General features: G+C 58.4%; 11 protein-coding genes and 1 non-coding gene across 12 annotated transcripts; 7 read left to right on the top strand and 5 right to left on the bottom strand.

Annotated features, from left to right (window-relative positions):
• Positions 1–1,184: 1,184 nt before the first annotated feature.
• BXZ73DRAFT_97613 (uncharacterized protein) lies at positions 1,185–1,869 on the top strand (the record flags this gene model as incomplete). The annotated part of the gene is made up of 3 exons (XM_048027420.1): positions 1,185–1,217; positions 1,283–1,512; positions 1,563–1,869. 3 exons carry the CDS (start codon positions 1,185–1,187, stop codon positions 1,867–1,869), a joined length of 570 nt encoding a protein of 189 aa, XP_047881452.1.
• A 2,773-nt stretch (positions 1,870–4,642) lies between these two features.
• On the bottom strand, positions 4,643–5,789 carry BXZ73DRAFT_87864 (uncharacterized protein; the record flags this gene model as incomplete). The annotated part of the gene is made up of 4 exons (XM_048024743.1): positions 4,643–4,769; positions 4,830–4,967; positions 5,106–5,170; positions 5,394–5,789. 4 exons carry the CDS (start codon positions 5,787–5,789, stop codon positions 4,643–4,645), a joined length of 726 nt encoding a protein of 241 aa, XP_047881451.1.
• A 481-nt stretch (positions 5,790–6,270) lies between these two features.
• BXZ73DRAFT_74494 (uncharacterized protein) lies at positions 6,271–7,155 on the top strand (the record flags this gene model as incomplete). Its single annotated transcript, XM_048022035.1, has 1 exon — positions 6,271–7,155. The coding sequence occupies one exon, from the start codon at positions 6,271–6,273 to the stop codon at positions 7,153–7,155; it is 885 nt and encodes a 294-aa protein (XP_047881450.1).
• A 1,463-nt stretch (positions 7,156–8,618) lies between these two features.
• BXZ73DRAFT_74493 (uncharacterized protein) lies at positions 8,619–10,743 on the bottom strand (the record flags this gene model as incomplete). The annotated part of the gene is made up of 8 exons (XM_048022034.1): positions 8,619–8,867; positions 8,954–9,054; positions 9,110–10,087; positions 10,108–10,281; positions 10,330–10,347; positions 10,410–10,436; positions 10,540–10,593; positions 10,647–10,743. 8 exons carry the CDS (start codon positions 10,741–10,743, stop codon positions 8,619–8,621), a joined length of 1,698 nt encoding a protein of 565 aa, XP_047881449.1.
• A 591-nt stretch (positions 10,744–11,334) lies between these two features.
• BXZ73DRAFT_41347 (alpha/beta-hydrolase) lies at positions 11,335–12,911 on the top strand (the record flags this gene model as incomplete). Its single annotated transcript, XM_048018755.1, is given in 8 exon segments — positions 11,335–11,668; positions 11,728–11,885; positions 11,946–11,991; positions 12,045–12,141; positions 12,196–12,452; positions 12,509–12,609; positions 12,627–12,688; positions 12,746–12,911. The coding sequence occupies 8 exon segments, from the start codon at positions 11,335–11,337 to the stop codon at positions 12,909–12,911; spliced, it is 1,221 nt and encodes a 406-aa protein (XP_047881448.1).
• A 1,541-nt stretch (positions 12,912–14,452) lies between these two features.
• On the bottom strand, positions 14,453–15,356 carry BXZ73DRAFT_41253 (retrieval of early ER protein Rer1; the record flags this gene model as incomplete). The annotated part of the gene is made up of 5 exons (XM_048018742.1): positions 14,453–14,528; positions 14,586–14,720; positions 14,776–14,962; positions 15,080–15,089; positions 15,171–15,356. The coding sequence occupies 5 exons, from the start codon at positions 15,354–15,356 to the stop codon at positions 14,453–14,455; spliced, it is 594 nt and encodes a 197-aa protein (XP_047881447.1).
• A 380-nt stretch (positions 15,357–15,736) lies between these two features.
• Positions 15,737–16,758, top strand: BXZ73DRAFT_41125 (P-loop containing nucleoside triphosphate hydrolase protein; the record flags this gene model as incomplete). The annotated part of the gene is made up of 3 exons (XM_048018711.1): positions 15,737–16,375; positions 16,429–16,544; positions 16,596–16,758. 3 exons carry the CDS (start codon positions 15,737–15,739, stop codon positions 16,756–16,758), a joined length of 918 nt encoding a protein of 305 aa, XP_047881446.1.
• A 130-nt stretch (positions 16,759–16,888) lies between these two features.
• Positions 16,889–16,961, bottom strand: BXZ73DRAFT_t23. The gene has a single exon. It is a non-coding gene; the product is annotated as a tRNA-Thr (tRNA).
• A 218-nt stretch (positions 16,962–17,179) lies between these two features.
• BXZ73DRAFT_87859 (ubiquitin-like protein) lies at positions 17,180–17,640 on the top strand (the record flags this gene model as incomplete). The annotated part of the gene is made up of 4 exons (XM_048024742.1): positions 17,180–17,194; positions 17,298–17,328; positions 17,404–17,503; positions 17,565–17,640. 4 exons carry the CDS (start codon positions 17,180–17,182, stop codon positions 17,638–17,640), a joined length of 222 nt encoding a protein of 73 aa, XP_047881445.1.
• Positions 17,641–18,006: 366 nt separating this feature from the next.
• BXZ73DRAFT_97605 (peptidyl-tRNA hydrolase II) lies at positions 18,007–18,549 on the bottom strand (the record flags this gene model as incomplete). The annotated part of the gene is made up of 4 exons (XM_048027419.1): positions 18,007–18,207; positions 18,266–18,334; positions 18,387–18,443; positions 18,517–18,549. 4 exons carry the CDS (start codon positions 18,547–18,549, stop codon positions 18,007–18,009), a joined length of 360 nt encoding a protein of 119 aa, XP_047881444.1.
• Positions 18,550–19,944: 1,395 nt separating this feature from the next.
• Positions 19,945–24,813, top strand: BXZ73DRAFT_87857 (uncharacterized protein; the record flags this gene model as incomplete). The annotated part of the gene is made up of 7 exons (XM_048024741.1): positions 19,945–20,130; positions 20,191–20,601; positions 20,631–20,921; positions 21,010–22,259; positions 22,321–23,677; positions 23,732–23,815; positions 23,866–24,813. The coding sequence occupies 7 exons, from the start codon at positions 19,945–19,947 to the stop codon at positions 24,811–24,813; spliced, it is 4,527 nt and encodes a 1,508-aa protein (XP_047881443.1).
• A 682-nt stretch (positions 24,814–25,495) lies between these two features.
• Positions 25,496–26,474, top strand: BXZ73DRAFT_74487 (glutathione-S-transferase; the record flags this gene model as incomplete). The annotated part of the gene is made up of 4 exons (XM_048022033.1): positions 25,496–25,606; positions 25,669–25,771; positions 25,840–26,315; positions 26,379–26,474. The coding sequence occupies 4 exons, from the start codon at positions 25,496–25,498 to the stop codon at positions 26,472–26,474; spliced, it is 786 nt and encodes a 261-aa protein (XP_047881442.1).
• Positions 26,475–26,781: the final 307 nt, after the last annotated feature.

Here is a 26,781-nt window from a genome sequence, read left to right as displayed (position 1 = left end):
GCCCGCTGTGGGCGCCGCAGTATGCCATCGATCGATTTCGCGCTGGACTTGGAAAGTTGGATCAGGGTGGGGTCCGACAAGAAGTCGGAGGGACAGAGACGTGGGACGCGAGTCCTTCTTCTGATATCGCCACCATCCGGAACTTCCCTCATCTTGAGCCCGCCCTGAGACTCGCCTGCGAGCCCCTGGCAGCTTGCGACCCCGGCGGTGGACTATGTCTTGCATGGTAGAGCTCGTCCTGGCGTCATTCTGCATCAGCCGCAGCTGTGTGCCCATTCCTGTACCAAAAATACGCAGGCTACCACACGGACGGGACCGGGAGGCGTTAGACATAGATGAGTGGTTGGCGGGGACGAGGATCGTTTCAACTCGGAGTGGCGCGGCCTTGACTGCCACATAATTGTACATATTGTCAGCACCCTCGTTATACACACTCCTTTTGTAACGATAATGGGTAGAAGCTCCTTGCACACTCCCATCTACCGTGCTATTTCTTGATAACGACGGCGGGTTTTGAGATCTTCTCGATACTGCGCTCTGCGAGAATCGAACTCCTGGCCTGAAGTGCGGCACCGCCACGTCGGTGTTCAGTTGGCGCACGTTGGACGTGGCCCGCCCTTTTCCTGACATCCTCACTACTGTCCGACCGCGTCTCTCGTCCTACAGTCGTTGTGGCAAGTGTATGAGAAACGCACGCAAGCGTGATTAATCTCCTCTCAGCGCCCGACAAGGCCCAAGCCTCAAGGCCTCACGCGCCCTGGACACAGTTCTCGCGAGACGATCTTGATTGTTCTCGTCGTGGCCCGTTCGGGCGTACTAGGGGCGGAAGCCGTAGCAGCTTCTTTCCAAGGAGCCTGCTGCACGGAACACACGACGCAACAGCCACACCCATCGATATGTTCTTCCCGCCCTGCTTCCTCTGGGCCCATAACCGAAATGGGGGAAGGCGCTGCGCAGCGGGCAGGGGGCCTGGAGTTCAATCAAGCGACCACATCAGCATTCACTTCGGGATAGAGCTCGAACTGGAAACCCGCGCGAAAACCCCCGCTGACTGTGTGGCTCGTGCTTGGCACTGCACCGCGCCGTCCACTGACTCGCTTCAGCTGCTTTGGTCGGGAGGCGTTTGGTGTGTTTGGTTTATAAAGCCTTGCTCTGCGGCGGAGTCCCAGAAGACGATACCCCATATGGCCTCTATCTCGAGCTCGCACCAAGTGACTGTGAGTCCCCGCGCCACTCCATGATACCGGTTCAGTGTTAGGATCATCCCTCACCTTTTCAACAGGATCCGTTCTACGGTCATGAAGAGATCGCGAAGCTTTGCGCGCGCTTTGTCAAATATCTGTTTGCATGTCCGGACCTGCCGCCACTATCCACCTTCATCCTTCCCGCCGTCCCACTCCCCCTCGCGAACTTCATCGCCTACACCCTCCATCGGACGCGACTACACACATCCGTCACATTCGTCGCCCTCTACCTCCTTCGACGACTAAAAGCTCGCGTCCCCCCCATGAAGTCCGGCCGTCAGGGCATCGGCTATTTATCTCCGCCTTTATGGTCGCAAGCAAGGTCATCTGCGACGACACATACTCCAATAAGTCGTGGGTCATCGTTGGCAAGGACATGTTCCCGTGTGAACAACTCAACAAGATGGAGCGCGAATTCTGCTTCTTCCTCAAGTGGCACCTCAACGTTGAGCCCTCAGCCCTCCAGGAGTTCGCGCACAATGTCTGGCGCGACTTCCAGGGGCGAGGGCCTTGTCCATATGTGTACGTTCCCCCATCCGCGCCATCGTCTGCCATGTCTCCCATCACCCCCTACACCGCCGCGTCTGCGCCACATGCGTCCCGTGGGCAGGCAACCTTGCGGTAGCCGCGGCCGAACCGCGAGTTACTACGCGCCGAACCCGCACCCTCCCAAGTGCCCACGCACCCGCCGGATCGAACGTCCCGCCGCCCCCAAGAACGCCACCAGCGGCAGCATCTACGCGGGCCCAGCGACCTGCCGATCATCTGGTAATGGTCATCGTAGCCACTCACTCCCCAAGATTCATTGGTCAAGCTGCTCTCCTTCAGAAACGTACCTCTAACGTGTCTTACACCTCCTAGGGAAAGATCCACGCTCGTTCTGCACCAATGCTCCTATCCAGCGCTACAACCCATGCCACTCACGCTCATTCAGGTTTTCCTCCTGCCGCTGCTCTCGCCGCTAGTTTTCATTCTATCACTTGTTGATCCTCGGGGCAAACGGGAAAAGGGGTGGCTGTTGTTACCGTCGCGGCAAGCCTCGAAGTCCGGGGCTGTCTTCTCGAAAATGCCATGTATCGCCACATGTTCCCTCTCTGTGCCCCCTGTATTATAATATATGATCAAAACAGCGAATCGAATCTGTGAATGCGAATGCGTCTTTACGTGTGCTCTTATCCGGCGCGAATAGAGCTCGCACCTTATCTGACTCGTTTGTCCTGCACCGTTGTGCTGTGGCGCGGCTCTGGGACCTCATTAATATTGTGCGAACACTAAATTTCCCGAGAAGGACTTCGTGATGAATGTCACGTCCTTCGTATGTAACACTGGTTTTCTCCGTATGCGCCCGACCTTGTATGAGTGGTTTTCTCAGACTTGAGCCACTTGCAACTGGCGTTTGAAGACAACTGACAATTCAATATACAGTACTTTCAATCGCTAAGGTCTCCTGCACAGCCATCCCGCCGTACGTACGCTACGCCGCCTTGCACACGCACCCGATGGCCCTCACACGCCACGCACTGCAAGAGCTGGGGGCCGCGTGGCCTGTGGGTCGAGTCATTTGACTGCAGCGGTACACACTGGCGCGCCCCTCGAGCCAACCCACCTGTCAAGAACACGGCAAGCGACCTCCCTCGTGGCGTGCCTCCGACAGAGCGCAGCGTGCATGTGGTTCCCCAGAACGCCGCAGACCGAGTGGCGAGGTAGTCGTCTATCGGCTACGAGCGCGATCCGCACCGCCCATCCATGGCACTCGCCAGCCGACGAGCATCCTGGCCCAGCACAGCCGGCCCCGTCGCGCTCCGAGTCCACTGGGCGCGCCCGTCGATAGTTTAGTGAACCGCGTCCAACGATGGCGCGCTAGCGGTCACAGTTCATCATTCGTCCAGGGCCGCAGACTCTTTCCATCCTGCCGCACACGGAAGCTCCCCGTTATGCACCACGCAGATACCGTGACACGCCGCGCTCCGCCGTGGCTGATCGTTCTCAGTGGGCGTCGAGCGCCAACAAACGCCCCAGGGCGCGGGACTTGCCAGTGGTCGGACGGAGTGGGGTGTGCCGCGGCATCAGGGAGGCCGGATTAGCCTTTCGCTGCCCGATCGTCCCGGGGCTTCTGCTAGCGTCTGATATCTCCTGCCGTTTCGGGGCGTCCGCGGGACCAGAGTGTGGACCTGGACGTTTTACGTTACGCTGGAGAGAAGGAGGTTCCGCGGTCACCGCCGGCATATGGAAGGGACGGGGCGGACCTCGTCCTTTCATAGCCGACGACGCATAGCAGTACACTCAGGAGCCTCGGAGCACTGCGCCAACTTCCTTCAATCGGTACAGAGACCACCGGCAACACGACACAACGCCCGCAGCAAGCGCTATTGCCGTTGTACCGCATCCGCACGGGAACACCGAATCTCGACGGCCCGCCGGCGGAGCACCAGCCGGTCGTCCGAGACGTCTCTTGCAGCAGTGAGTAGCACCAGCCTTCCGGGCTTCGTCCATCCGTCCCCCAAGGGCATCGATGAGGACGATGGCAGCGAGCACGGTTAACCCCGCAGCTGCACCGTGTCCACCCGTGGGTCAGGGTGGGAGCCGGGTGTCTGCACTCACGACGCTGCGGCCCTGCAACGAAGTCGAAGCCCACCCCGAAGCCTCCTCCGCCACTCGGTTTTCTGATGAGTGGCGGGCTTCAGACATAACGCAAGGAATGTTTTCCGGATGCGGTATGTCGTACGACCATGGCAGGAGCCCATGACCCCGTGCGAGGCCGCTCGCTGTGGGCGCCGCAGCACGCCATCGCGGCGCTGGAGTTGGATCAGGGTGGGGTCCGACGAGAAGTCGGAAGGAACAGAGACGTAGATGAAGGGATGCAATCAACGCTTCGTTGAGTCCGGAGGATAGATGGAGAGAAGACTCGGAAGACCACCGCGAGGGAAGGGCGTGCCGTGGTCGAGAAAGTAACCGACGTCGGCGCTGCACGAGAGCGGGAAAGGCTCCGGGCGGACGGAGGAGTTGCCTATGACAATAGGAGGCGCTAGGGCATAATCACGCGCGAAGCGTAAAGCACGCCTACGTGCAGGCTAGGGTGACCGCCGACCACCAGCACGAGAGCCGGCGGTCCTAGCCTGACTAGCGCCCATTGGGATTCCCTTGTTCTGCGTACCCGCCTCCGATCATCGACCGGACCGAGGAGACAAAACAAGTGGCTGAAGTCCAGCCAACCGGCGCATCGCGCTTCGAGCACAATCAGAAGAAGCAACATTCCGATGTATTGACGCACCGAGATCACCCGTACATTGAACATACAGACATATATCCTTCTCATCGCCCCCCCGCAACCCCACGACTGTTCTTCATCTTCGTTTCTCTCCAGGTATTGACTTTGGGCTGGGTGCGGGCGTGGAGGCCTAGCTGTCGAATTTCTTGTAAAACACCCACGCGTCGACAAACTCTTCGCCAGAGCCATCGGCCTTCTTCAGACGACCGGCACGCGGGATACGGCCTGCTTTCTCGAAGCCGAGTGCTTCCCAGAGTCTGTAAAGCATGTAGCATTCAGAACCTCTTACAGGCAATTCAAAGGGAAGACCAACTCACCGAACGCTTGCGACGTTGTTTACATAGACGAGGTTGAACACACTCGCTTCGTAACCCAGTCGCGGAGCATAATGGAGATATGAGCGCGCTAGGGCGCCCCCAAAGCCGCGGCCCCGCTGAGAGGTGGAACCAAGAAACCTGCGTTACAGATCTGTCCGTTGGGTATCAGCTACAGATCCAATGGTAGTGCCCAGGCGAGAAGAAATGAACGGGATTTAGAACAGATCGTGGGTATGTCTACCTAATCACCAGAATCGGTACGAGCAGCCTGTGTACGGCAGATGTACTCGCCGTGGAACATCACCTACATGAGACGATCTGCCTGGGTAATTGGGCTTGACCTGTAACAGAAAAACGTATGTTAGCGATTCTGCGTGTGGTGCAAGGTGGGCAATTTGAGATGTGCCGACATAGACCCAACGAACTCAAAAGAAAGCATCGCGACAGCCACTGTCCCCGCCCGTCCGCTTATTAAGAGCGACATCGATCCCTCAACCCAATAGTGCATCCTCCGACTGAAAAGGGAAAAAAGAACATAAAACATCGAACAGCAGGGGAGCTCACATAGTAGCAGCCTGCAATGCACTCTTCCCAACTCCTACCGCTCACTACTGCCGTGAACCCGAGCGCAGAGACCTCGCCGTCGGCACCATCCTTCGACCCAGATGTGCTAGCCACGGCAACGATTACATCCGCAGCGAAGTAGTATGCTGCGAACTGGTCTTCTGTATACTCGCTTGCCGCGCCAACTTCTTGAGGGTATGTCAATCCGCTCTCGAGTTCATCCGCAAAGACTTTGTGGAGATATTCAACGAGACCTGGCTGCTGACGCGCGGTTTGCAGAGTGAGATGATGAAGGGTGACGGATGGATTGGCTGAGGGGTCTTTGGAGCGCACAAGCCATGTCGTGGAAGGAAGAGGACCAGAGGCTGCGCGAGCGATCGCGCCGTAAGCGGACATGGTGTGGAGATCTCTCAAGCGCGCCCCGCACTTGTTGCTCGCAATGGCGCTTTGCCCTTCCCAAGCCCCCCTTTGACTCGAACCACGACTATTCGTTCTGCCGCATGCATATCTCTCAGATTCTAGCTCCTTCATGCAGGGGAATAAGTTAGATGGACGGATTCATCCAGCTCGCCAGGGTCTACGGCCACTCTCGCTCAGTCTCGTTCAGGTTCGAGCCTCGTACATGGGTTGCCATCCGTCTAAGGTATACAGAGCCACGTCTAATGTTGTGCTGTGCGGAAGACCCCATCGCTGATGAACTAGCTGCGCGTTACAGTGATTTGCAACAGCACAAAGGCGTCGTGCTCTAAACACGCGAACAACATGCAATCCCATTGTGCACATACTGGAGATCATCTTGACCCGCGAGACAACTTTGGTGAGCTATATAGTCTATCATATGTCCCCTCCTTGGACTTCAAGAGCCACCCCCAACGCCATGGACGACCCTCAATCCCCTCTCGCCAGGGAGGTCGTATTCGCGCGGTTCTTGCCACACCTTTTCAACCAATCCTCTCCTACGACGGCGAACGCACTTCTCGCCTTCTTCGATTTGCGACTTCGGCTCATGAAGAATCGTCATGACGTCGAGCTGGTGTATGCTGCGTACCTTCTCGCGGCTCTGGCGGATTTGTACAAGTACACGATCAAGTGCCCCTCCCCACACTCCTTCCTTTGCTTATTCCTTGCCGCTGCCATGGTGGCCAACAAGATGGTCGACGACGACCCATACTCCACGGACTCCTGGGTTCACATTTCCGTGAATCTCTGCACCCCCGAAGAGCTCAAGGCCGCGCAACGGGATCTCTGCCAGCTGCTTCACTGGCGCCTCAATGTCCCTCACCCCGCGCTCATTGATTTCGAGCTCAGCATTCGGGCTCGGTACTTCTGGCCTGGACCTTACTTCGGACCGCCCCTCCATCCTTTCGTTTCCCTCCCCGGATTGTTCGACGACGATCCGAACATCTGTCCACTCCCTCTTCCCCCATGGCTATCAGCATCTGCCGTGTGGCCCATGCCGCAGACAGCGACCCCCATTGAACACCCCCTCTCACCTTCACCGTCGACCGATCGCTCCGACATCCTGAATGCCGCCACGCTGCTTCCCAGGCCTTCCTCCAACCCACCGGTGCACCTGTCACCTCTCCGATCTCATTCCAGAAGACGATTGCTGCGGTGCAGTAGCATGCGGGAAGTCCCTGTGGAGGATATGGACGAAGGATACTGTTCGGAATTTTCTACCTCTGACAGCCCGATACTGCTGCGGAAGTCTTCGATCATCTCTACCTCCACGGACGACTTCTCGCGCAGTTTCCTCGGCTGAGCTCGGTCGCCGGGACCGCACCACCAAAATGTCTGCCGTGGACCGGACGCTGCCACTTATCGTCATCCGTCTGTTCTCTCTGTATCACTGTACAACCTCCTCCTTCTCTATGTATCCGTACTGCCTGACTGCTTCACGTATTCTACCGCATTCTCGTCTTACTGCTCGGTGATTACGATACGATTACGACGTTATGAATGAATGAGTGTACTCCTTCAGAAAACTCGCGTGCACCAACGTTCAAACGTTCACACCTCGTCTGCACCCAACCACACCTTGGCGCAACACTCTCAACACTGTTCGTAAGCAGACACCTCATACATCGCTTCACGTTGTACACGCCGACATCGCACATCGTACAACAATCTTCCTGCGCAGCCAACGCCCTCCTCCCATTCCAGAAACTCCAGTTCAACTCAAGCCTACACCGCGCGACCCTCCTCGCCGCCACCCCACCGGCCGAACATACGCGGAGAGCCGGCGAGGCCAGACACGGCGCAGTACGGCTGTGCGAACGCGGGCACGAGCCCGAAGTCATCGTCCGCCTCATACCCGGGGTACGGCTGGGCCCAGAGCTGGGCGTCATCTGGCCATCGCCGCCGGTCAGCCAGACCGCAAGCGAGGACGGCTCGCGGCTGCAGTGCTCACCGGCGTCCAGGTCAATCCCGAAGAGAACGTTGAAGGTGGTCTTTATGAAGGCGGAGAACGTCATGGTGTCGGGTGTGTGTATGTCACGCTCCAAGAACGAAAGAGCGGATGAAGGGTGCGAAGAGTCGAAGGAGATGAGGGTCAATGGCCCCGCTCTCCTGCGTATATAATTAGGGGTGAGCGTATGCGCTTTGTTCGTACCAACCACAAAGCGTTTGGACTCCCTCGTGTGGTGAAGAGGAAGCGCAGTCCGGGAGGTGTGGTTGATTAGTGGCGTTACGCGGAGAAGTCTCCGCACAAAGGAAGCGCGGCGAGGTGAATCTTCTGACGTTACTTAACACAGTGCAGTCTGAAATGATGCTGGTGAGCCAGAGGTTAATGGTGCCAGGACATGAATGAGAGCGTGCTCATGAGTGGGTCACAACCAGTATCGAGACGCGCACAAGTAGACGAAGTTTCAGCGCAAGCGCAGTGGCCGAGACTGGCCCCGGGCACGAACCATGACATTGCAACTGAGACCCCAGACGCGCCTTCGGGTAGTCCTACTTCGAGATACAAGACGGAGAGTTGTGGTGGTACGAAATAATGACGGGTTGGGAGGGAGACAATAGAGGGACACATACGTATATAGAAAAATAGGAGAAGCACAGAACGGGATCCCTGACACACTGCACTGTCCATAGCTTGCAACGGCGGTCGCCTAGCCCTGGGCCCGCAATCGGCTTTTGGGAGGCGGATGGAACAGCCAGAAAGGGAAGCACGAAGCTAGGGTGGGAGCAAGGGCGCGAGTGGCGATCATCCGCGCACCTCTAAATCTACGCGGAAATGGGTACCGCGGGCGCGCCCTCCTCTTTCTTGCCGTTCTGCGCTTGCGCGATCGCCTTCTCCGCCTCGTTCTTGCGGGCTTCCATCTCCTTCACCTGCTTCTCCAGCTCCGCCGCACTCGTCGGCGTCCCGTCCGGCCGCTTGAACGTCACCGTCTTGTGCGGGCTGTCGGCACCTGTGCCCGGAGCGGTCGCGAGTCCTCGGTGGAATTGACCTGGGAGGACGCGACCCTCGGGGTGCTGGTATGGGCACGTCGCGCGTGTGCACGCAGTCCCGAACTTGCACGACACCGCGTGGTTTGGAGGGCGTGGGTGCGAGAACGTACAACCTGGGCGTGTGCAAGCTGCACCGTACCGGCAAGGAACAGCATTTTGGGGTGTGGGGCGGCGACAGGGGGAGTGAAGGCAAGGGGCTTCGGCGGCTCGGCTATACGGAAAAGACGTCAGACATAAGTGCGAAGAGAAAAACCATCGCGACGCACCGTTCGGGTTGATGACAGCAGGGCTGACATGTGACTTGATGCAGTCCTTGTCCTTGCAGGCTTTTCCTTTCTCGCAGGCATCAGTGCTGAGCACTATGCCGCTCTCGGCGTAGCGATAGGGGAGGGATGAGAGTATCGGCAGAGCGGATTTGTGCACTTCATAGCAAACTTGCAGAGTGTGGGTGATTGCGGACGTTCGGGGGCAACGAAGCCAGGGCGAGCGGAGCCAGTCGAAGTGGAGGGGGTGATGGTGTCGGCGCTGCGACTGAGGGCGCAGACTTTGCTTGTGGTGTAGGCGCGGGGGGTGCGACCCATTGGGGGCGGGGGTGGCCTCGGCAGAAGAGATGTTTTCGGAATTGTTGGGCTGACCGTGATGTCCTCCACGACCTCTCCCGCACCACGAATGGACCACCCCTTCCTCTCCACGTCCGCGTTCGTTCCCGCTGGGACCTATCCCTCCGTTCATCCCGTTCCCGTTGAACCCGTTCATGTCGCCCATTCCTGGCTGCATCGGAAACCCGTTCGGTCCCATGAACTGGCCGTTCGCAGGGTTCATGATGCCCATAGCGCCAGCGATTTGCGACATCATCGCCATCTGGGACATCATGAGCTCCTGGAGCATCATCGGGTTGGCCATGCTCATTGCACCCATGTCCATGCCCGGCATGCCGTTCATGGGGAATCCGTTCATCATCATCATGCTGGGGTCCACCGGTCCGTTCGTTATGCTGTCGATACGTGCCTGGACGTCGTCGTGAGGATTGAACTGCGGGCCGTGCCCTCTTGGGCCCATGCGATCGAGCAAGCTGCGCTGGCCGTGCTCCCCACGGTCGCCACGCTGCATAGCTCGAGGACCGGTTGGGAGGTGGTCTGTGCGACGTGCCTTCGAGGGCGGATGGCCTTGTGGTGACGGGGAGCGAGCAGACGCGGACGTTTCTGGCCAGAAGGAGAAGTGGAAGGTATGGCTTGGGAGAGAGCCTGTTTGTATAATGGGGCACCGGCACGCGGGCCATTCGGTGGTCGTCGGTTGTCGACTTGTTGATGGGGGAGGAGGTCGGGGGAGTCGCGTGCAGGAGGAGCGGAAGATGTCGAGGCTTCCGGCGCGGGGGGAGCTTCGGTTGCTGGAGCACCTTTGCTGGCTTCCGCAAAAAGCCAGTCTACAAAGCTGGCGTCTGCGAGAAGATTAGACGCATACAGGGAGCAACATATGTGCTACATACCGAAATCCGAGCCAATGACTACCCGTACCAATCAAAAAACCTTTAGCACAACTCCTACAGCCATAAAACCATAGACTTACGATCTTCGAGCTCTGAGGTGATCTGAACTGAGGTAAGGGTCAGTATTATGGTTCGTGTAACCAAGGAACAGGCCGCCCGTCAAAGCCCGAGGATTCTCGAGCCCCGGCATGCTTTGAAAAGGAGACTCACCGGAAGACTTGTTGTTGATGACCATGATAGTGATATACTCCGCCATGACAGGGTCTTAAGAGACAAGTGAGCCTTGTGTTGCGCTGGGTGCAGGAACGAGAACTCACCTGCTTCCGCACTGTAGTTACGCTTGATAAGCTCTTCCTGGATAGCATTCTGGAGCGCGGTGGCACGTTCCGTGCCCATGGTCAGCCCGAAAGCCATGGTGAGGAGAAGAGGTGGTGGGTGAAGAGGGTAAGCGGGAAGACGCGCTGAATGCCCACCGGAGCCACAGCGTCAAGTCACGGCCAGCTGGGACTTGCTTGGTCACCTGAGCTTCAGGCGCCGATACTCGGACTTCCAAGTTTATTATCCCGCAATCATCGGAGTCCAACTTGAGCTGCCCTTTCGACTTGCCCTGGGTGTTTCGTGCATCCCCACTCCTCGTGCTCGCTCTTACGATATCCTGCTGTCAGCATGCTTGCGGTTGGTATGTGTACGCGGCTTGAAGTAACATTACGCTCTCACTAATATCGAACAGTGCGAGGCTTACAAGTCGGACGCCACCGGGCAGTCTAGTACTAATATTTACGTGCGCTCCTCCAGCCGTCCTATTGCCGCGCTTCTGGCTCGTCGTGGTCTGCGAGCTACGCAATCTTTCTGACACTTCTGACAGGCTGGCCCTGGTTCGGGGACTAGAACAACAACAGCCACATGGCAATGAGAAGCAGGCCCTGGCCTTGGCATACTTAAGCCGTGTCGAACGCAAGCCCGTTGGTCATCTCACCCGCGTGCACTGGGAGCCGACGTCCCGCCATGGCTTCAAACAAGAGCTCGGAGGAAGTCCCCTTCCAGATCGCGGTGTCCGACGCCGACCTGGAACTTTTGCGCAAGAAACTCGAGCTCACGCGCTTCCCCGACGAGCTCGATCACGCAGGCTGGGCCTACGGCGCCCCACTCGCAGACATCAGGCGCCTTGCGACCTACTGGAAGGACGGCTTCGACTGGCGCAAACATGAAGCCGCGATCAACGAGATTCCTATGTTCACGCGTGACATCGAGGTCGAAGGCTTTGGCGTACTCAACATACATTACATTCACCAGAGGAGCGAAGTGAACAACGCAATTCCACTGCTGTTTGTGCACGGATGTACGTTTGCTCGTATAATCATGTCTGTTCCAACTAAGCCGAGGCGATAACAATCGCAGGGCCAGGACACTTCCTCGAGGTTGAGAGAATGCTGCCTCTATTGACAGCCGCCTCGTCGGACCATCCGAGCTTTCATGTTGTCGCTCCCAGTCTCCCAGGATACGGATTTTCGGAAGGAGTGCATAAACCTGGTTTCAAGACGTCCCAATATGCAGAGGTTCGTGATTCGTTGCTTATGTATTGGCTCGTTCAAGGCGCTTAATGCGACATCATTTAGCTCTTCAACAAACTCATGCTCTCACTCGGGTATGCGAGTACGGTCAGTGATCTCCCTGCATACAGCGTTACCAGGGATTGACGTGTTGCACACAATTAGTCTACCAAGGAGGGGACATGGGTGGTCTACTGGGGAAACTCATCATCCCCACGCTGGGACATAAACACATCAAGGCCTGGCACACGAATATGCCCGTGTATGTAATGTCGTCCTTAGATTGACTTTGCCACTGATCGCCCTACGACGATAGTGTGGCTGCCCCAACTTTGCTCAGAAACCCTCTCCTTTTCCTGCAAATGCTTCTCGCGCCCTTCAATAAGAAGATGCGCGAAGGCTTTGCGTATACCCGGAACTTCTACGCCGTTGGCAGAGGTTATTGGACGATGCACACTACGAAACCGCAGACTATCGGGTACAGCCTGGCGGACTCACCCATCGGCTTACTCGCATGGATATACGAGAAGCTTGTCGCTTGGACAGATGACTATCCATGGAACGATGATGAGGGTATGACATACCCGACTGTGCGCAAAATCGAAGCTGATTGTACGCAATCCTCTTAGTGCTCAGATGGATCTCCATCTTTTGGTTCTCCCGCGCTGGCCCCGCAGCATCTATACGAGTTTACAACGAGATGCACAACGGAGGCTCTGGACCCAATGCCGTTTTCAACGCGTGCAGCGCGCCACGATCCCCACGGGAATGGGGTACTTCCCTAAAGAAGTCATTTACGTCCCGAGATCGTCAGTGCCTGCTCATCTTAGCCGTATCGCCATCTTGCTCACGAGATATTGATCCAGATGGGCACCCTTGATGGGGAAGATAGTATATGTGAAAGACCATTCTAAGGGTGGTCACTTCCCTGCCTTTGAAGTCCCCGATGCCCTGGCTCAGGACCTATTCGTGATGTTCGGGAGGGGCGGAGGAGCCTTTGGAGTCGTTCCTGGCAAGAATGGGTATGACTGAACACTTGCCAAGTATATGGTGATTTGTCTTTATCTCTTCGTTACCGAATGCTCCAAACACGTGCACCTTTACCTACATGACCCATGACCGCAGAGCAAACATTCAAGGGAAGAAAATTCTCCCTCCTGTGCTCTCGAAATAATTGGTCGAGTCGTTGGTAAGGCGGTAAATCCCAATGCAACCTTCAGGCGTACGCCCTTCTGTTCGTGACAGAGTGTTCAGACCATAAGTTGATAAACAAGCCCGAGATCGAATGCACGATGATCAATCAAATAGGCCGACTCCGTCGAGCGCAAAGATCACATGCTCTCCAATACAGCCCACTGAAGGAGCCAAGCGTTGAGTAATGATATATGTACCTCCCCGCGCTTGTACTACGAACAGCGCGATCGCATCGAGAACTCTTCCCCAAGGAAGAACGGCCTTCACACCTCGCCCGCGAGCGCGCGCATCGCCGCGTACAGGTCCTCCCGGCGGGTTCCCGCGCCGTGATCGTCTTCCGGAACGCGGCCACAACGGACTTGTTCGCGAAGTCGGTCCAGATGCACACACGCGCGGGGGACCGGTGGACTCGAAGAACTCGACGAGCAGGAGGGACTCGCGATAGACTGCCGCGCCGATGTGCTCGATGAGCCCATGCGGGTTGATCGCTGTGGAGAAGACGGCGACGTGAGTCTCGTGGATGGAAAGAAGGAGGGGTGGGGTGGAGAAGGGGGCCGTACCAAATAAGACGCGGGTTTACTTCGTGTTGGTACAGGATGCCGCGCTCCTCGATGTTCGAGATAGGTCCACGAGAACGGTCGTGGTGGCACTTACCCATGCGGCGTGCAGAATAAATTCCTGCGGAGCGGCGTGAGCCTCGATGGCATAGAGTGCCTCGCCAGTGATTTGAGGGAAACCACACAGTTTTGGGGTAGCTCGTAGTTCCTGAGATGATGTTGTGTGGTCGGCACTGAGGGTGAGTTGTGTCGTTCAGGGAGATGGACAGTAGGACAAATGTTGACCAGAGCTGTGTCGCCTTGTATCATCCCGAGGGTTGGTCTAGGGACACCAAAACTTGGAGAGCTGAAGTTTAGAGTCGAGTCGTTTGAAGATCGGCGGCCATGGACGGCAAAAAGCACCTCGGGTTCACATATATCGAAGCTTCGGAATCGAGCAACTGTACTGGGTGTGCTTTTCGCCTGAGACAACCGTGGAGAGACTGCCGCTTGGAACGCCAATTTTCATGTCTGTTGACACACGGACTTGACGAGGCGGATACGATCAGCATCGGGGTAACTAGTCCTTCCGCAAAACCATGCCGGCCTGAAAAGCCGCGCAGAGCAAGAGAAATTAGGCGCACTATAAGCAAAGAACGACGGTTGTACAACACGTCTCTAGATTACGTCGACACAATATGACAACCGGTATGGTAGGCGCAGCAACTTCCTTCTAGTACGTAGTATGTCCGTCCCTCTTCCGGCTACGTACAATCCCGTTAGTCTGGGCGTCGGCGACCCCGTCTGCGAATGCTCACCGGCACTCTGTCTGCACCTCGCATCTCATCGGTGCCCCGCGCCGCCGTAGCGCACCTTCCGGCCCATATCGAAAGGCACGTACTTGTACTTGATCATGTGTCTGCCGGGAAATGGTCAGAAAAACAGTCGGAATTGCACGCCCAAGACAGTGACGCACTGTATTTGTCTGCGCATGGTGAGGGCGAAGAGGACGAAGAAGTAGACGACCAGGATGGGCCAGTAGACCGGGACGTCGAACGCCTCGAAGAAGGTGCAGAACAGCGCAATCACGGTGGCGCGAGTGGCGGAAAGCCTGGATCCGCTCGTCAAATCGCATTGGAGGGAATGTGGGCTGTAGCGCGACGCACCAAAACTGCCACTCTGGCAGACGCCTCACGAACGGGCGGAACTCGTCGTCGCGGTTCGACGGCAGGGGCGAGGTCGCCTCTCCACCCTCTTCAATCTCGTCCGCCATCAGATCATCTTGCAGCGAAGGGTCGAACCGTGGTTGGAGGAAGGCGAGGAAGAGGTTGAGGAGGTAGATAGCGTGGGCGTCTTGAGAGAGATTAATACAAGGTGCCGACACGAGTATGTGAGATCATAGGATACTCACAGCACACTGCAAGAGACCATGAGTATGCGCGTAGCCGCAGAAGTTAATGGAAGACGTACCAATATACCACTGCTCGTGCCAAACGAGTCGATTGCACCCAGTGGACATGTGAGATGTTGTGGCGGAAGTCAAGCGTAGAAAGCGACGTACCCCTTGCGCGAAGACGATTCGCAGCATGAACAAAGCGAGTACTCCGGCGGTGCTCAACCAGCGTTGAAGGACGAAGGGCGTCACCTTGTCGAGCCATTGCTGGTACTGGCGCTGTGCCTGCGCGTACTGGACCATGAGCGGCTGAAGAGGGCCCCCAGAGGCCTCGGAGTCGGATGCGGACATCATTTTGAGGATCCGAGGTCGCGCGGGACGGCAAGCAGAGACCTAGACGGTGAGGGTGGAGGGGGTGGCGGAGGGAGAGGGGAGAACACCACGGCGAAGCGTACGTGGTCGCACAGCGGCCGCCCCGAGTTCCAGCGCAGACCGCAATTGGCGTCGGCGTTTCCCGCGATCGAGTTCGTGCGCTCACAGCCGCTCACGGTCCGCATCCTTACAAGCGCTCTGCCCTGGCTTTAGTCCATCATCTCGCTCAGTCCAGCTGTGCACGCCATGGAGAGCACAGTATGCATGTTCTTCTTGTCGCGGCGACGTACCGATTGAACTGACTTGTCAGGTAGGCCACGCCCACTCTCGTGGCGCAGTCGCTCCCGGCTGCGATCCCGCCCATGAGCTCTCACGTTCTCGCTCAGCTCGACGCACATCGATCACGGCACGCGCCGCAGGGCCCATGTCCACCTCTCATCGTGGGCGTACAAGGCCCTCAAGGTAGTGGAAAGACCTTCCTCACCTCTCACCTCCGCGACGCCCTTCAAGACGAGCCTCACAAACTTTCCGTCACCGTTTTCTCGCTGGACGACCTCTACCTCCCGCACGAAGCGCTTGTGCGAGTCGCTCAAACACACCCGAACCACGCTTTACTGCAGGGACGCGGTCAGCCCGGCACTCACGACATTCGCCTCGGGAGAGACGTCTTTGACAGGCTGAAGCGCATCAACGATCCAGGCGCGGGCATCACCGAAGTCAAGCTCCCGGCCTTCGACAAGAGCAAGTTCAATGGCGAGGGAGACCGCGTGCCCGGGAGCACTGTTCGCCCGCCAGTCGATGTCGTTCTCTTCGAGGGCTGGTGTACAGGATTTTATCCAATTGATCACAAGGAGGTGGAGCGGCGATGGACCAGCCCAGTGATTGGCCTTGGCGACAACTTCTTCAAGAGGAAGGGGTACAGCGTCGAAGAATTTCAGGATATCAACGGACGACTCGAGTACTACATTCCCTGGTGGAACTCGATCGATGCATTTATTCAAGTGCGTCACTTGTTCCGTACAAGTCAGTAAGCAAGTTGGACAGCGAGTCGCAGATCACACCGCCAGACGATCATCCATTGGACTTCATCTATAAGTGGCGCCTTCAACAAGAACATCATATGAAGGCGCTGAATGGCGGTAAAGGTATGACAGATGGACAGGTAGAAGCGTCAGTTGCGTTCTGTGGGTTCTACCTACGTTGATCTGATCAGCTACCCAGATTCGTGGATCGTTACATCCCGGGATACGTGCTCTTTAACGAGGGCGTGGTTAACGGATGGGTGGACAACACTGGGACGCAACAAACACCTCCGTGGATTGGCCGTGGGTTGCGCGTTCAGATTGGAGGAGACAGAGAGCTTCTCCAGACGAGCGCTTTTTGATCAATCTTCAGTACTTCAGTGGTTGTATCTAACACATATGTACAACAATTATACACATCGCTTGTAGCCTTCTGTCAACCCGCACTCGGATCCATTCTTGCCATCCTCGTCTCGTGCAGCAAAACGTCCGTTCCCATTAGCCGACTCGAACGACTGACCTCATCATTACAAGTGATGCGCTCTACCAACTGAGCTAAACGGGAAGTGCCATCGATGAGGTGGCTGATGCCCGAGGCCGTTCACGCGAGGGAGGCAAACTTGGAGACCGCCTTTTCTGGGTGACAGCCAAGGCGCTTAATTGGGGAGCAGTCCTCGGACCGCGAATCTGCCGTCCTCGGATCGTGTTTCTTGCCCTTGTCCTCGTTGCTCCAGGCTCATCGCCCCCCATCTTCCCCCTCCTCCCTGGCCGCAACATCACACCATGCCTCTTATTGAAGTGGGTGGCCTTCTTACACTGTTGAATTGCATACTCATCGATGCGCGTCTTCTGTTCTCGTGTCTGTCTTCGTCTTCGCGAATGACGTCTGTTGGGCGGGCAGGTCATCGCCAACGACCGTCTTGGACGCAAAGGTACGCAGCTTTCTGCTCCCCCCAAGCTCTCGGCTCATCAGATCCTTGCATCTTCCCATCACAACCTGTGTACAGTTCGCGTCAAGTGTAGCCCCGAAGACACCGTCGGAGACCTCAAGAAGCTCATCGCCGCGCAAACCGGTACCGATCCCAGCAAGATTCAGCTCAAGAAATGGTGCGCCATCTTCCTGCGTTTCGTCCGTCTGCCACCCATCGACCCTTCCTGTCCCACCCAGGTATAACATCTACAAGGACCACATTACGCTCGCGGACTACGAGATCCACGACGGCATGAGTCTGGAGATGTACTAGAGCTGCTTGCGAACTAGAGCCGCAGATCGCCGTGCGTTTCTTCTCGCCAGTTCCCTCTCTCCGATCTGTCGTCGTCGACCCGAGACTGCGCGCATGCTATCTAACGCAGTTTTATCCGTGATGTTGTATCAATAAATGCACTGTTCTTCTCCCCGCCTCTGCCACGCAGCATCCCCGACTGTCGCCGCCTCGAGCCATGCGCTGCGCCCGCAAGTACTGCGCATGACATGTTTGCATGTCCGCGCCAGGGTGACTCGTGCCTGTGTTCAAGAGTCAAGACTGCTCCCACCAATGCCTTATTGCTACAGCGACATGTGTCTGCAATGCGCATGCCCCTTCCAGCTGTAATTACGCCCATGTCTTCCATCAGCCTTGCCACAACCGGCACCCCGCCTTGTCTAGGGCCTTCTTGATCTTCGACTCGCGCCGGTTGGGCGCGAGGGCGAGGCACGTCGGCACGTTTTCGGGCTGCTCGATCCACAGGTGGTGTGGCACCGGGGGGTTGGCCTCCGCAAGCCGGCTCGCGAGACGTTCGATGCTCGCCTGGTCTGCCGTCTGCATCACAACCTGGGGACCGTTGGGGTCAGCGCGGGACTGCGGCCGGATTCGAGACCGGAAGTGGGACCTTGTGCATGTGCGTGAGGTCGTCGAGGTACGCTTGCGTCTCTGGGCGCTCACGTGTCTCGTGGAGGACCTGGAAGGACAAGATTGGAATGGCATTAGGAACGAGTGGTTGAGCGAGGTACCGCGGAGGTCGCGTGGGCGACTTGCGCCATGAGCGGGCCTACGCCCCAGCCCTCGGTCTGTGACAGGGAGGATTCAAGCAAACGGAACTTCAGATTCGCGGAGACTCGGAGAGGATCTTGAGGCACGGACGGTTAGGAGGTCGCGGCGAACCACGATCTGCATGCTGAGGCGGTGGAGCGGGAGAGGTATCGCTTGCGCTTTCTGCCATGGCCGCCCGGCCGCGTCGCGACGAGATTTCAAGACCGGAGAGATGCCGGATGCAAGGCTTCGTGACTGATTGATATCTGCAACGGATGGCGGCAAATATCACAGAGACCTATTACAGAACAGACATGAGTGTCAATTGCACGGCAGGCTGATTCCATGAATGGTTTGCGTACCATGTACGAGTTGGTTCAGCCCTCAGTACTCAGTACTAATCTGTTGAGCTTGTTACACGCTGCTTTGACACAGACAAAGTCGACGGTCAGGGTCAAACAAGGTTATATGCAACATCCAAAGTTCATACGCGAAGATTTCTGGCTGGCTGGATGATCGGAGCAGTGGCAGGCTGTGGCAGCTGACGGTGAGCTGACGGTCGGTTGCAAGGTTGTCGTGTGCGCGCGGTCCACGCGAGGCGCGCTTCTCGGACTGTGTTGAATCGGTTGATACATATCGCGGCCGTACATAAGATGCTGTACGGGTGTGTTCGAACTTCCAGGTCTTGTCATCGAGTAGCTATGCCACCTCCTGTACAAGGGAGTGCACAAGACGAGAAGGTGACGCGGTCCATCCTTTCAGCCAGCCACCGCAGTGACCGGTTTCCATGCATTCGGCGGATACACCGGCCGCGCGCAATGCGCCTACCTCGGGAAATCACCAAGCGATGGTTCGTGCGCATCGTGGCAGGTTGTGCGTTTGAGGTGATCTGGCTCCTCAGCTGGTCTTTGAGCACCAAGCCCACCAGGATTGGAACTTATGAGAACCTCCGATCGGAACCACAATGCTTTCGTTTAACTCGGTGGCCGCTACCGCCTCCCTGAGCCATAGCCCCTGCCGCAGCCCCATTCCGCTGCCCGAGGAGCGCGCCCCTGACTCGTGTGGACATGGCAGGCCACGGGGCATGACCGCAAGGCGGCCTCGACACCCGCTGGTGGGCCCACTGTGCGCATTTATGATATCTGTTCGTGCGGCAGTGGCCTCCACGGGGCCCGTCGAGGCTGCTGGCGTCGACTCAGACGGAGCGGAAGAGACCAGAAGTGATGTCACTGGCGGTGCCGCAGGGTGCCAGCTGTGCGCGGGGTCCTGGCAGCGGGCCAGATTTTTTGTTTCGAGGTCCTGCGTGCTGCTTGCCTCCGTCTTCCACCAGGACAGACCCCCTCCGGATCGCTGACCGCCAGCATCCGCATTTTCGAGCTTCAGACCCTCCTCGCGACCTTTTGTTCGCCTGCAGGCAGGTCAGCTTTCACGACCGACCTTCACGCGACGCATCCAAGCCAATTATCAATCAAACCAATCGCAGCCTTTCGTGCGTCTTTTCCTCGCAACCCCGCATGTCCCCTAACTCATGTCCCTAGAATGAGCAAATCGTCCACGGCATCTGTATCAAAGACGTCCCAGCTACCGTCAAAGTCAGCTTGGGCCAAAGGTCCGCCAGCGAATACTTCGACAGCGCCGTCGACCCGATCTCAATCTCCCGCTCCTTCGGTCACCACTCCTTCAGCCCCCACGCACTCTAGACGACCGAGCACTTTGGGACAGGGCGTATCGTTCAAAGATGGCGTAGGAGCTCGTACACCGACCAGTGCCACAAAAGCTGGTGAGTGCCGTATCCACTCTCCCTTCTCCCTCGTCTCATCCCTCCCAGGCTCGCCGGTGACCTTTGGGTCCATCGACGACGCTTCTGCACCGATATCCTCCTCCCCCTCGACTGCCCCGATAATCAAGCCCGATGGCATCAAGACATTCGGCAGCGTCCCTGCAAGCACGAACGGCAAGGTCCATTCACGGACGACGTCGTTCTCGACCGGTACCCCGCCGTCGATAGCGTCGACGACATCGACCTCCTCAACACCCGCGTCCACCTCCACCGCTCCCTCAACCTCAGCATCTGCCCCCTCGAAACCCCCTAAATTCGACGTACGAAGCCTCTTCCAAAATAAGAGTGCCGATGCTCCATCTACTTCGACCTCGACGACCCCCGCCTCCCCCTCAAATCGCCCCGCACCCCTCCCCGTCACCAACCGGGCCAACATCCGCACCAGCCTACGCCTTCGCCCATGGGCTCCCCCTACAACACTTTCCGACCTCAGAATGGCATGCCTGGCCCCAGCCCGGGTGTCCCTAGGTCACCCAGCTTCCCGCGGCAAATGGCTAATGGTGCCGTGAACGGACGGCCACCACCTGGAGGTCCGCCCTCCGCCGGCCTCCCCGCTGCCATGCCCAGTCCAAGAATGGCCCCGGCGCCTCATGTGGGGCAGCCGCAGCCTGTACCGCATGGCGTACCCGCTGGAGGCGTCCCAGTTTCTCAGCCTCATTCCTGGGGCTACTATGCAGTAAGTAATCATCATTGGAATATCGGATGTTTCGAGCTGCACCACTATTCGTTCCCGGGCCATCTGGATCATACTGACAACGTTATAGTATTATCCTACCGTGCCTGGCATGCCTCCCATGGATCCCAATTACCCGTACCAAGGGTGGATACCCCAACACATGCCTCCTCAACACCATCCTCCTCCCGGTACACCTGGCTCAGCCATCAGCGGGCTGCCCATGTCGCCGGGCAGGCAACAACAACCGCTCCACGCTGCCGGTACCCCGACTCTTCCTCCTGCGATGCCCCCCAACACCCACCCGCCCCACACGACCCCTTCGCCGCATACACACACGTCTAGTCTCAGCAGCGTGAACTCCTCCACCCCTTCCACGCCCTCAACATCACAAGCTTCCGCCGCTTCCCGCCTCCCGAACCCGAACGCCAGCGTCTTTACCCCCAAGCGCGGCGTCACCATCAAGTCTGTGTCCGGGCAGGAGGTGAAATTCGATGGCTTCAAGAGGCCCACGGCCGCGCCGACCACGCCCATCACCCCGAACTCACCCGCGCGGCGGGCAATCCCGATCACCCATCCGGACGAGGCGAAGAAGAAGAAAGAGGCGGAGGAGCAGAAGGAGCGGGAGGAGAAGCTCAAGAAGGAGGCGGAGGAAAAGGCGAAGAAGGAGGCTGAGGAGAAGGCCGAGAAAGAGGCGGAGGACAAGGCCAAGAAAGAGGCGGAGGAAAAGCGGCGAGCAGAGGAGGAGGCGCGGAAGAAGAAGGAGCAAGAGGAGCGGGTGCTCAAGGAGGAGCGGTTACGCCAGGAGGCCGAGGAGAAGGCGCACAAGGAGGCCGAGAAGGCTGCTCGCAAGGCGGCGGAGGAGAAGGAGCAGCGTGAGGCGGAGCAGCGGGCGAAGCAGGAGGCCGAGGCGAAAGCTAAAGCCGAGGCTGAAGCCGCCGCCGCTGCCGCCGCCGCTACTGCTGCTACTGCTGCCGTTGCTGCTGCTGCCGCCGCCGCCGCCGCCGCCAAGGAGGCAGCCTCCGAGGAGCGCGAAGAGGGCGAGGTGGAAGAGCCTGAGCATATGAATGACACGGACGAAGCGGCGCGGGAGGAGGCCAAGGACAAGGTCTCCGACAAGGCGACCCTCCGCATCGACACAGCCCTCTCTGCGCCTGAAGGCAAGCGTCGTCCTGGCCGCCTGGACCTCTCTGGTACGAAGAGTACCGTGATTCCCGCCGCCCTCCCCTCCGCTCTCGCTACGGCTCGCATCATCGAGGACATTCAGAGCATCCAGTACCCCGTTGGCATCAGCAGCCCGAAGCCTGAGCTCAACGTGAATGCCAAGCAGGGCAAGTTCCGGTACGACACGCTTTTCTCCTTATTCATGTGTGATCTTAAGCTAAGAATGATGTCTTTGCAGCTACGACCGTGAATTCCTCATGCAGTTCATGGCTATTTGCAAGGAGAAACCCGATTCCCTCCCTCCTCTAGACGCTATCGGTCTGGAGCCCAATGAGAGCATGCCGATGACTCGTGGTGGCTCTCACGGCCACCGTCACCGTACCTCTTCCTCCTCTGGCATGCCCAATACTGCTCGTCAACCCTCCGTCGGGCTCGGGCTCACCGGCTTCCAGAAGCCCCAGGGCAACCCTTTCAACATGGGCAACTTCGCCACCGCCCCCCAGAAGCTTGGCACCAGCGAGGAGCGGTTCGCCGCGAGTCGCACGCCTTCCTTGTCCGGAAGTCCGGCAGGTATGCCGTTCGGTCGTCCCGCACCCATGGTCCGGTCGTCCAGTCAAGGCGGTCCTGGCGCTCACCCCAGCAGCGGCCGCACGCGCTCGCAGCGTGGCAACCGTCGCGGTGGTGAGAAGGAGCGCACTGGGGGTCCTGGTTCCGGCAGCCAGTTCGGTCAGCTCGCACCCGGCCAGCTGTCTCTTGAGCCCGTTGCGCCGCTCGAGGCATCCGCAAACCGGTGGCAACCGAACAGCCTCACCAAGAAGGGTGCGCCGCCAGACCAGGACTCGCCCGAGATCGTGGACCGGAAGGTCAAGTCGCTGCTCAACAAGCTCACTATGGAACGCTTCGACTCGATCTCGGACCAGATCATCACCTGGGCGAACAAGTCGGAGACGGAGCAGGACGGTCGGACGCTCATCCAAGTCATCCGACTCGTGTTCGAGAAGGCGACGGACGAGGCTGCTTGGTCGGAGATGTACGCGCGCCTGTGCCGCAAGATGATGGAGCAGATCTCGCCAAACGTGCACGACGACGGGATCAAGAACGCCGAGGGCAAGCCCATCACTGGCGGTCAGCTCTTCCGCAAGTACCTCCTCAATCGCTGTCAAGAGGACTTCGAGCGTGGTTGGGTCGCCAAGGAGGCGACCGCCGCTGCCGCTGCATCGAAGTTGTCCGAGGACGAAGCCGCGAAGGCCGCCGCCGAGAGCAGCAAGGACGGCGAGAGCGCGCTGTACTCGGACGAGTACTACGCCGCGCAGAAGGCGAAGCGTCAAGGTCTCGGTCTCATTAAGTTCATCGGCGAGCTCTTCAAGTTGCAGATGCTCACGGAGCGTATCATGCACGAATGTATCAAGAAGCTCCTCAGCAACGTCGAGAACCCCGAAGAGGAAGAGATCGAGAGCTTGTGCAAGCTCGTCACGACCGTCGGTCAGATCCTTGATACTGCCAAGGCGCGCGCACACATGGATGTCTACTTCGCTCGCATGAAGGAGCTTGTTAAGAGCGGCAACGTCAACTCTCGCATGGTGTTCATGCTTCAGGTGCGTTTCCCGTCGTGGTTGTCATCTTTGCTTTGACTCATTCGCCTCCTGCAGGACGTCATCGAGTTGCGTAGCCGCCAGTGGATACCCCGTAACCTTGTGGCCGCTCCTGCAACACTCGCTGCCATTCACGAACAAGTACGTTTCCCTTTTGTGTGCATAGGCTATCTGAGCTCACCCGTCTTTAGGCTGCGAAGGACCGGGCCGCTGCGGAGAAGGAGGCCTTCAACCGCAACGTCAGTATGTCCCGCGGTGGCTCAAGACGCGGTGGCGACCGCGGCGATGGTGCCGCCGTTGGCCCTGACGGTTGGGCTGTCGCTGGTGGCCCCGCTGCGCGTCCGCCGGCTACCAAGGCTGGCGACCTCTCGCAGTTCGGCAAGATCGCTAAGTCGACGCCGATGACCTTTGGTCCCTCGTCCGTGTTCACTAAGGACAAGTCCAAGCGCGACTCGACGATCCGCCAGAGCTCCACTAACATGTTCTCGATGCTCAGCGGCAACCCCGAGATCGCGCAGGAGACATCGTCCAACAAGGGCAGCAGACCGCCGAGCCGGAAGAACAGCATCGACCTTGGTCAGGGTGGTGCGCCTGAGCCGCCTCAGCGCCGGAAGCTCAACCTCCTCCCTCGCTCTGTCCCTGTCGACGTCAAGTCCGAGTCGACTCCCAGCGCATCCGCGAACAACTCGGACGACGAGGGCGGCGACCCCAGCGCTTCATCCATGTCCGTGGAGCAGGCCAAGGCGCGGATCGACGAGGACTTGAAGGAGTTCTTCAGCGTTCGCGACCTAGGCGAGGCCGAGGATTACTTCACGAAGCTGCCCTCCGAGCACCGGCATCTGCTAGTCGACCAGCTGGTCACGAAGGCAGTCGAGTCCAAGGAGGCGGACGCGAAGCTCGTTGCGGACCTCTTCGACCGTGCGATCGCCAAGAACATGTGCTCACCACAATCGTTCGAGGATGGCTTCACGCCTATTGCGGAGATCATCGACGACATCGCGATCGACGCACCAATGGCACTCAAGCTGTTCGCGATCATGCTCAAGGGCGCGCACCTGCATGAGGACGAGGAGCGCCGGACGCGGCTGGTTGGCAAGTCCATGGACAGCGAGAAGCTGGTATCGTTACTGTTATCATAGACTCTTCCCCCTTCCCTTCTCCCCGCATCGCACCCTTCCACCCCGGCATCTTGTTTTCGTTTGCACTCGCATCATCCCGCTCTTCACACCATCTCTCCCCCTTCCTCTCCCTCCGGCTCTCTGCGATTGCCCGCTGTTGTCTCCTCCCTCGCAGTCTTGGTGTTCTATATTCCACGCATATTGGCGCTGGTGTTTGCATTAGTGTGTACTTATTACTCGCACAGTATCGCACGATAATACTCGCTTTCTGCCTCTCGAATCCTCGGTGTGCTCCAGAGTCTGCCCGAAGTCTGCTGCAAGTTTTGTCAAAGCCCAGGAAGTTACTCACGGACGCCAAGGGGTATTCAACGGTGCGTCTGTTAGTATGAATCCTCTCTTCAGGGAGATGCTGACGTCAAACTTTCAGACTCGCCCGAAGCCCGGCCGTGCTGTTTGCTCCATATATGAGCTTCTCCGGGCGCGGCTGGCTTCTGCTCTCTGGCCATCGTTTGCAGGTGACCGAGCCCGAGCCGTTCGAAGTCTCATTAGTAAACGTCAACAACGCTCGTTGCCAACGTACGTTCTCAGGCTGAACGAACGTGAACCGACACAGTGACGCTAAAGTTCGGTATAAATGCTCGCGTTCAAGCCGCTGACATCCCCATCTTCCACGACTCTTGACTTTCACCTCTGCTCATCTACCATGTCGACGCCGCACCCCGACGCTGGTCACCTCCCTGAGGCCACCGGTCTCGCACTGAAGACTGTCCAGGCTCACGTAGAGCCTCAAGAGGTCACTCTATACGCCGCTTGGGTGAGTGTGCTCGAAAGCAGTCCTTTTGAGTCGCCTCGCTTACGAAGATATCGTGTGTACAGTGGTGCCCATACGCGCAGCGCGTATGGATCACGCTCGAAGAGCGCGGGATCCCGTACCAATACAAGGAGGTGAACCCCTACGAGCGCGAGCCGCACTTCATGGGTCCGTCCCCTCCCTCCCCACCCATCTCCGTCCCCTCCCCCCTCCAACTTGACCCCTTTTCGCCGCAGCGATCAACCCCCGCGGCCTCGTCCCCGCGGCCGAGTACAAGGGCCAAGCCCTCACCGAGTCCCTCGCGATCGTCGAGTTCCTCGAGGACGCCTACCCGTCGCACGCGCCGCACGTCCTCCCCGCGGACCCCGTCGCGCGCGCCCGGGCGCGCGTCTGGACCGACATCGCGAACAAGACCGTCGTCCCGGCCTGGTTCCGGCTCGTGATGGCCACCGGCGACGACGCCGCGGCGCAGGCGGCGCGCCGCGAGGAGCTCTACGCGGGCGTGAGGGCGCTCATGGCGGAGGCCGCGGTCGACGGGCCGTACTTTCTCGGCGAGCAGTTCTCGACGGTCGACGTGGCGCTCGCGCCGTTTGTGGCACGAGACTTTGTGCTGGCGGCCCATCGGGGGTATGAGCGCGCGGAGGCGGGGGAAAGGTGGGTGAGGTATGCGAGGGCGTTGGAGGAGCGGAAGAGCGTGCGGGAGACGTTCAGTGTGAGTCGTTCCCCGTGTTAGTGAGGGGCTGGATGACTCTGAGATGCTGACGGAGGTCTGCAGGACAAGGACAGGGTGATGAAGAGCTATGCGCGGTACTTGAGCAACGAGGCCCAAAGCGAGGCAGCGAAGGCGTTCCGGGTCGGAAAGGCGTTTTGAGCGTGATGTCGATCGCGAGTGGAAGCTATATGTGAATGTGGGTTTAGCAGAAATGGACGTCTGGACACGGAGACGCGAGGTCCGGCGACCGCAATCTTGAAGGGCGTTTCTTCTGTGGTGGTGTCGAAGGGCGGATACGAGTCTGTGTGACGCACGTACAGAATCACAGCGTGGCAGGATGGCGTGCGAGGCACAGGCCGACCTCGCAGTGTTGTCGAAGTGAACGCAAACTTGCTCTTAGTGCTCGCACGCAAACAATTCGTGGAATCCATGCCGTTCATACATCCTATCCAGACGTGAAGGCTGT

The sequence above is a fragment of the Epithele typhae genome, assembly GCF_022376455.1.
Source record: "Epithele typhae strain CBS 203.58 chromosome Unknown BXZ73scaffold_5, whole genome shotgun sequence".
Lineage (NCBI taxonomy): Eukaryota > Fungi > Basidiomycota > Agaricomycetes > Polyporales > Epitheliaceae > Epithele > Epithele typhae.
This window is presented reverse-complemented; position numbering and strand designations above follow the sequence as displayed.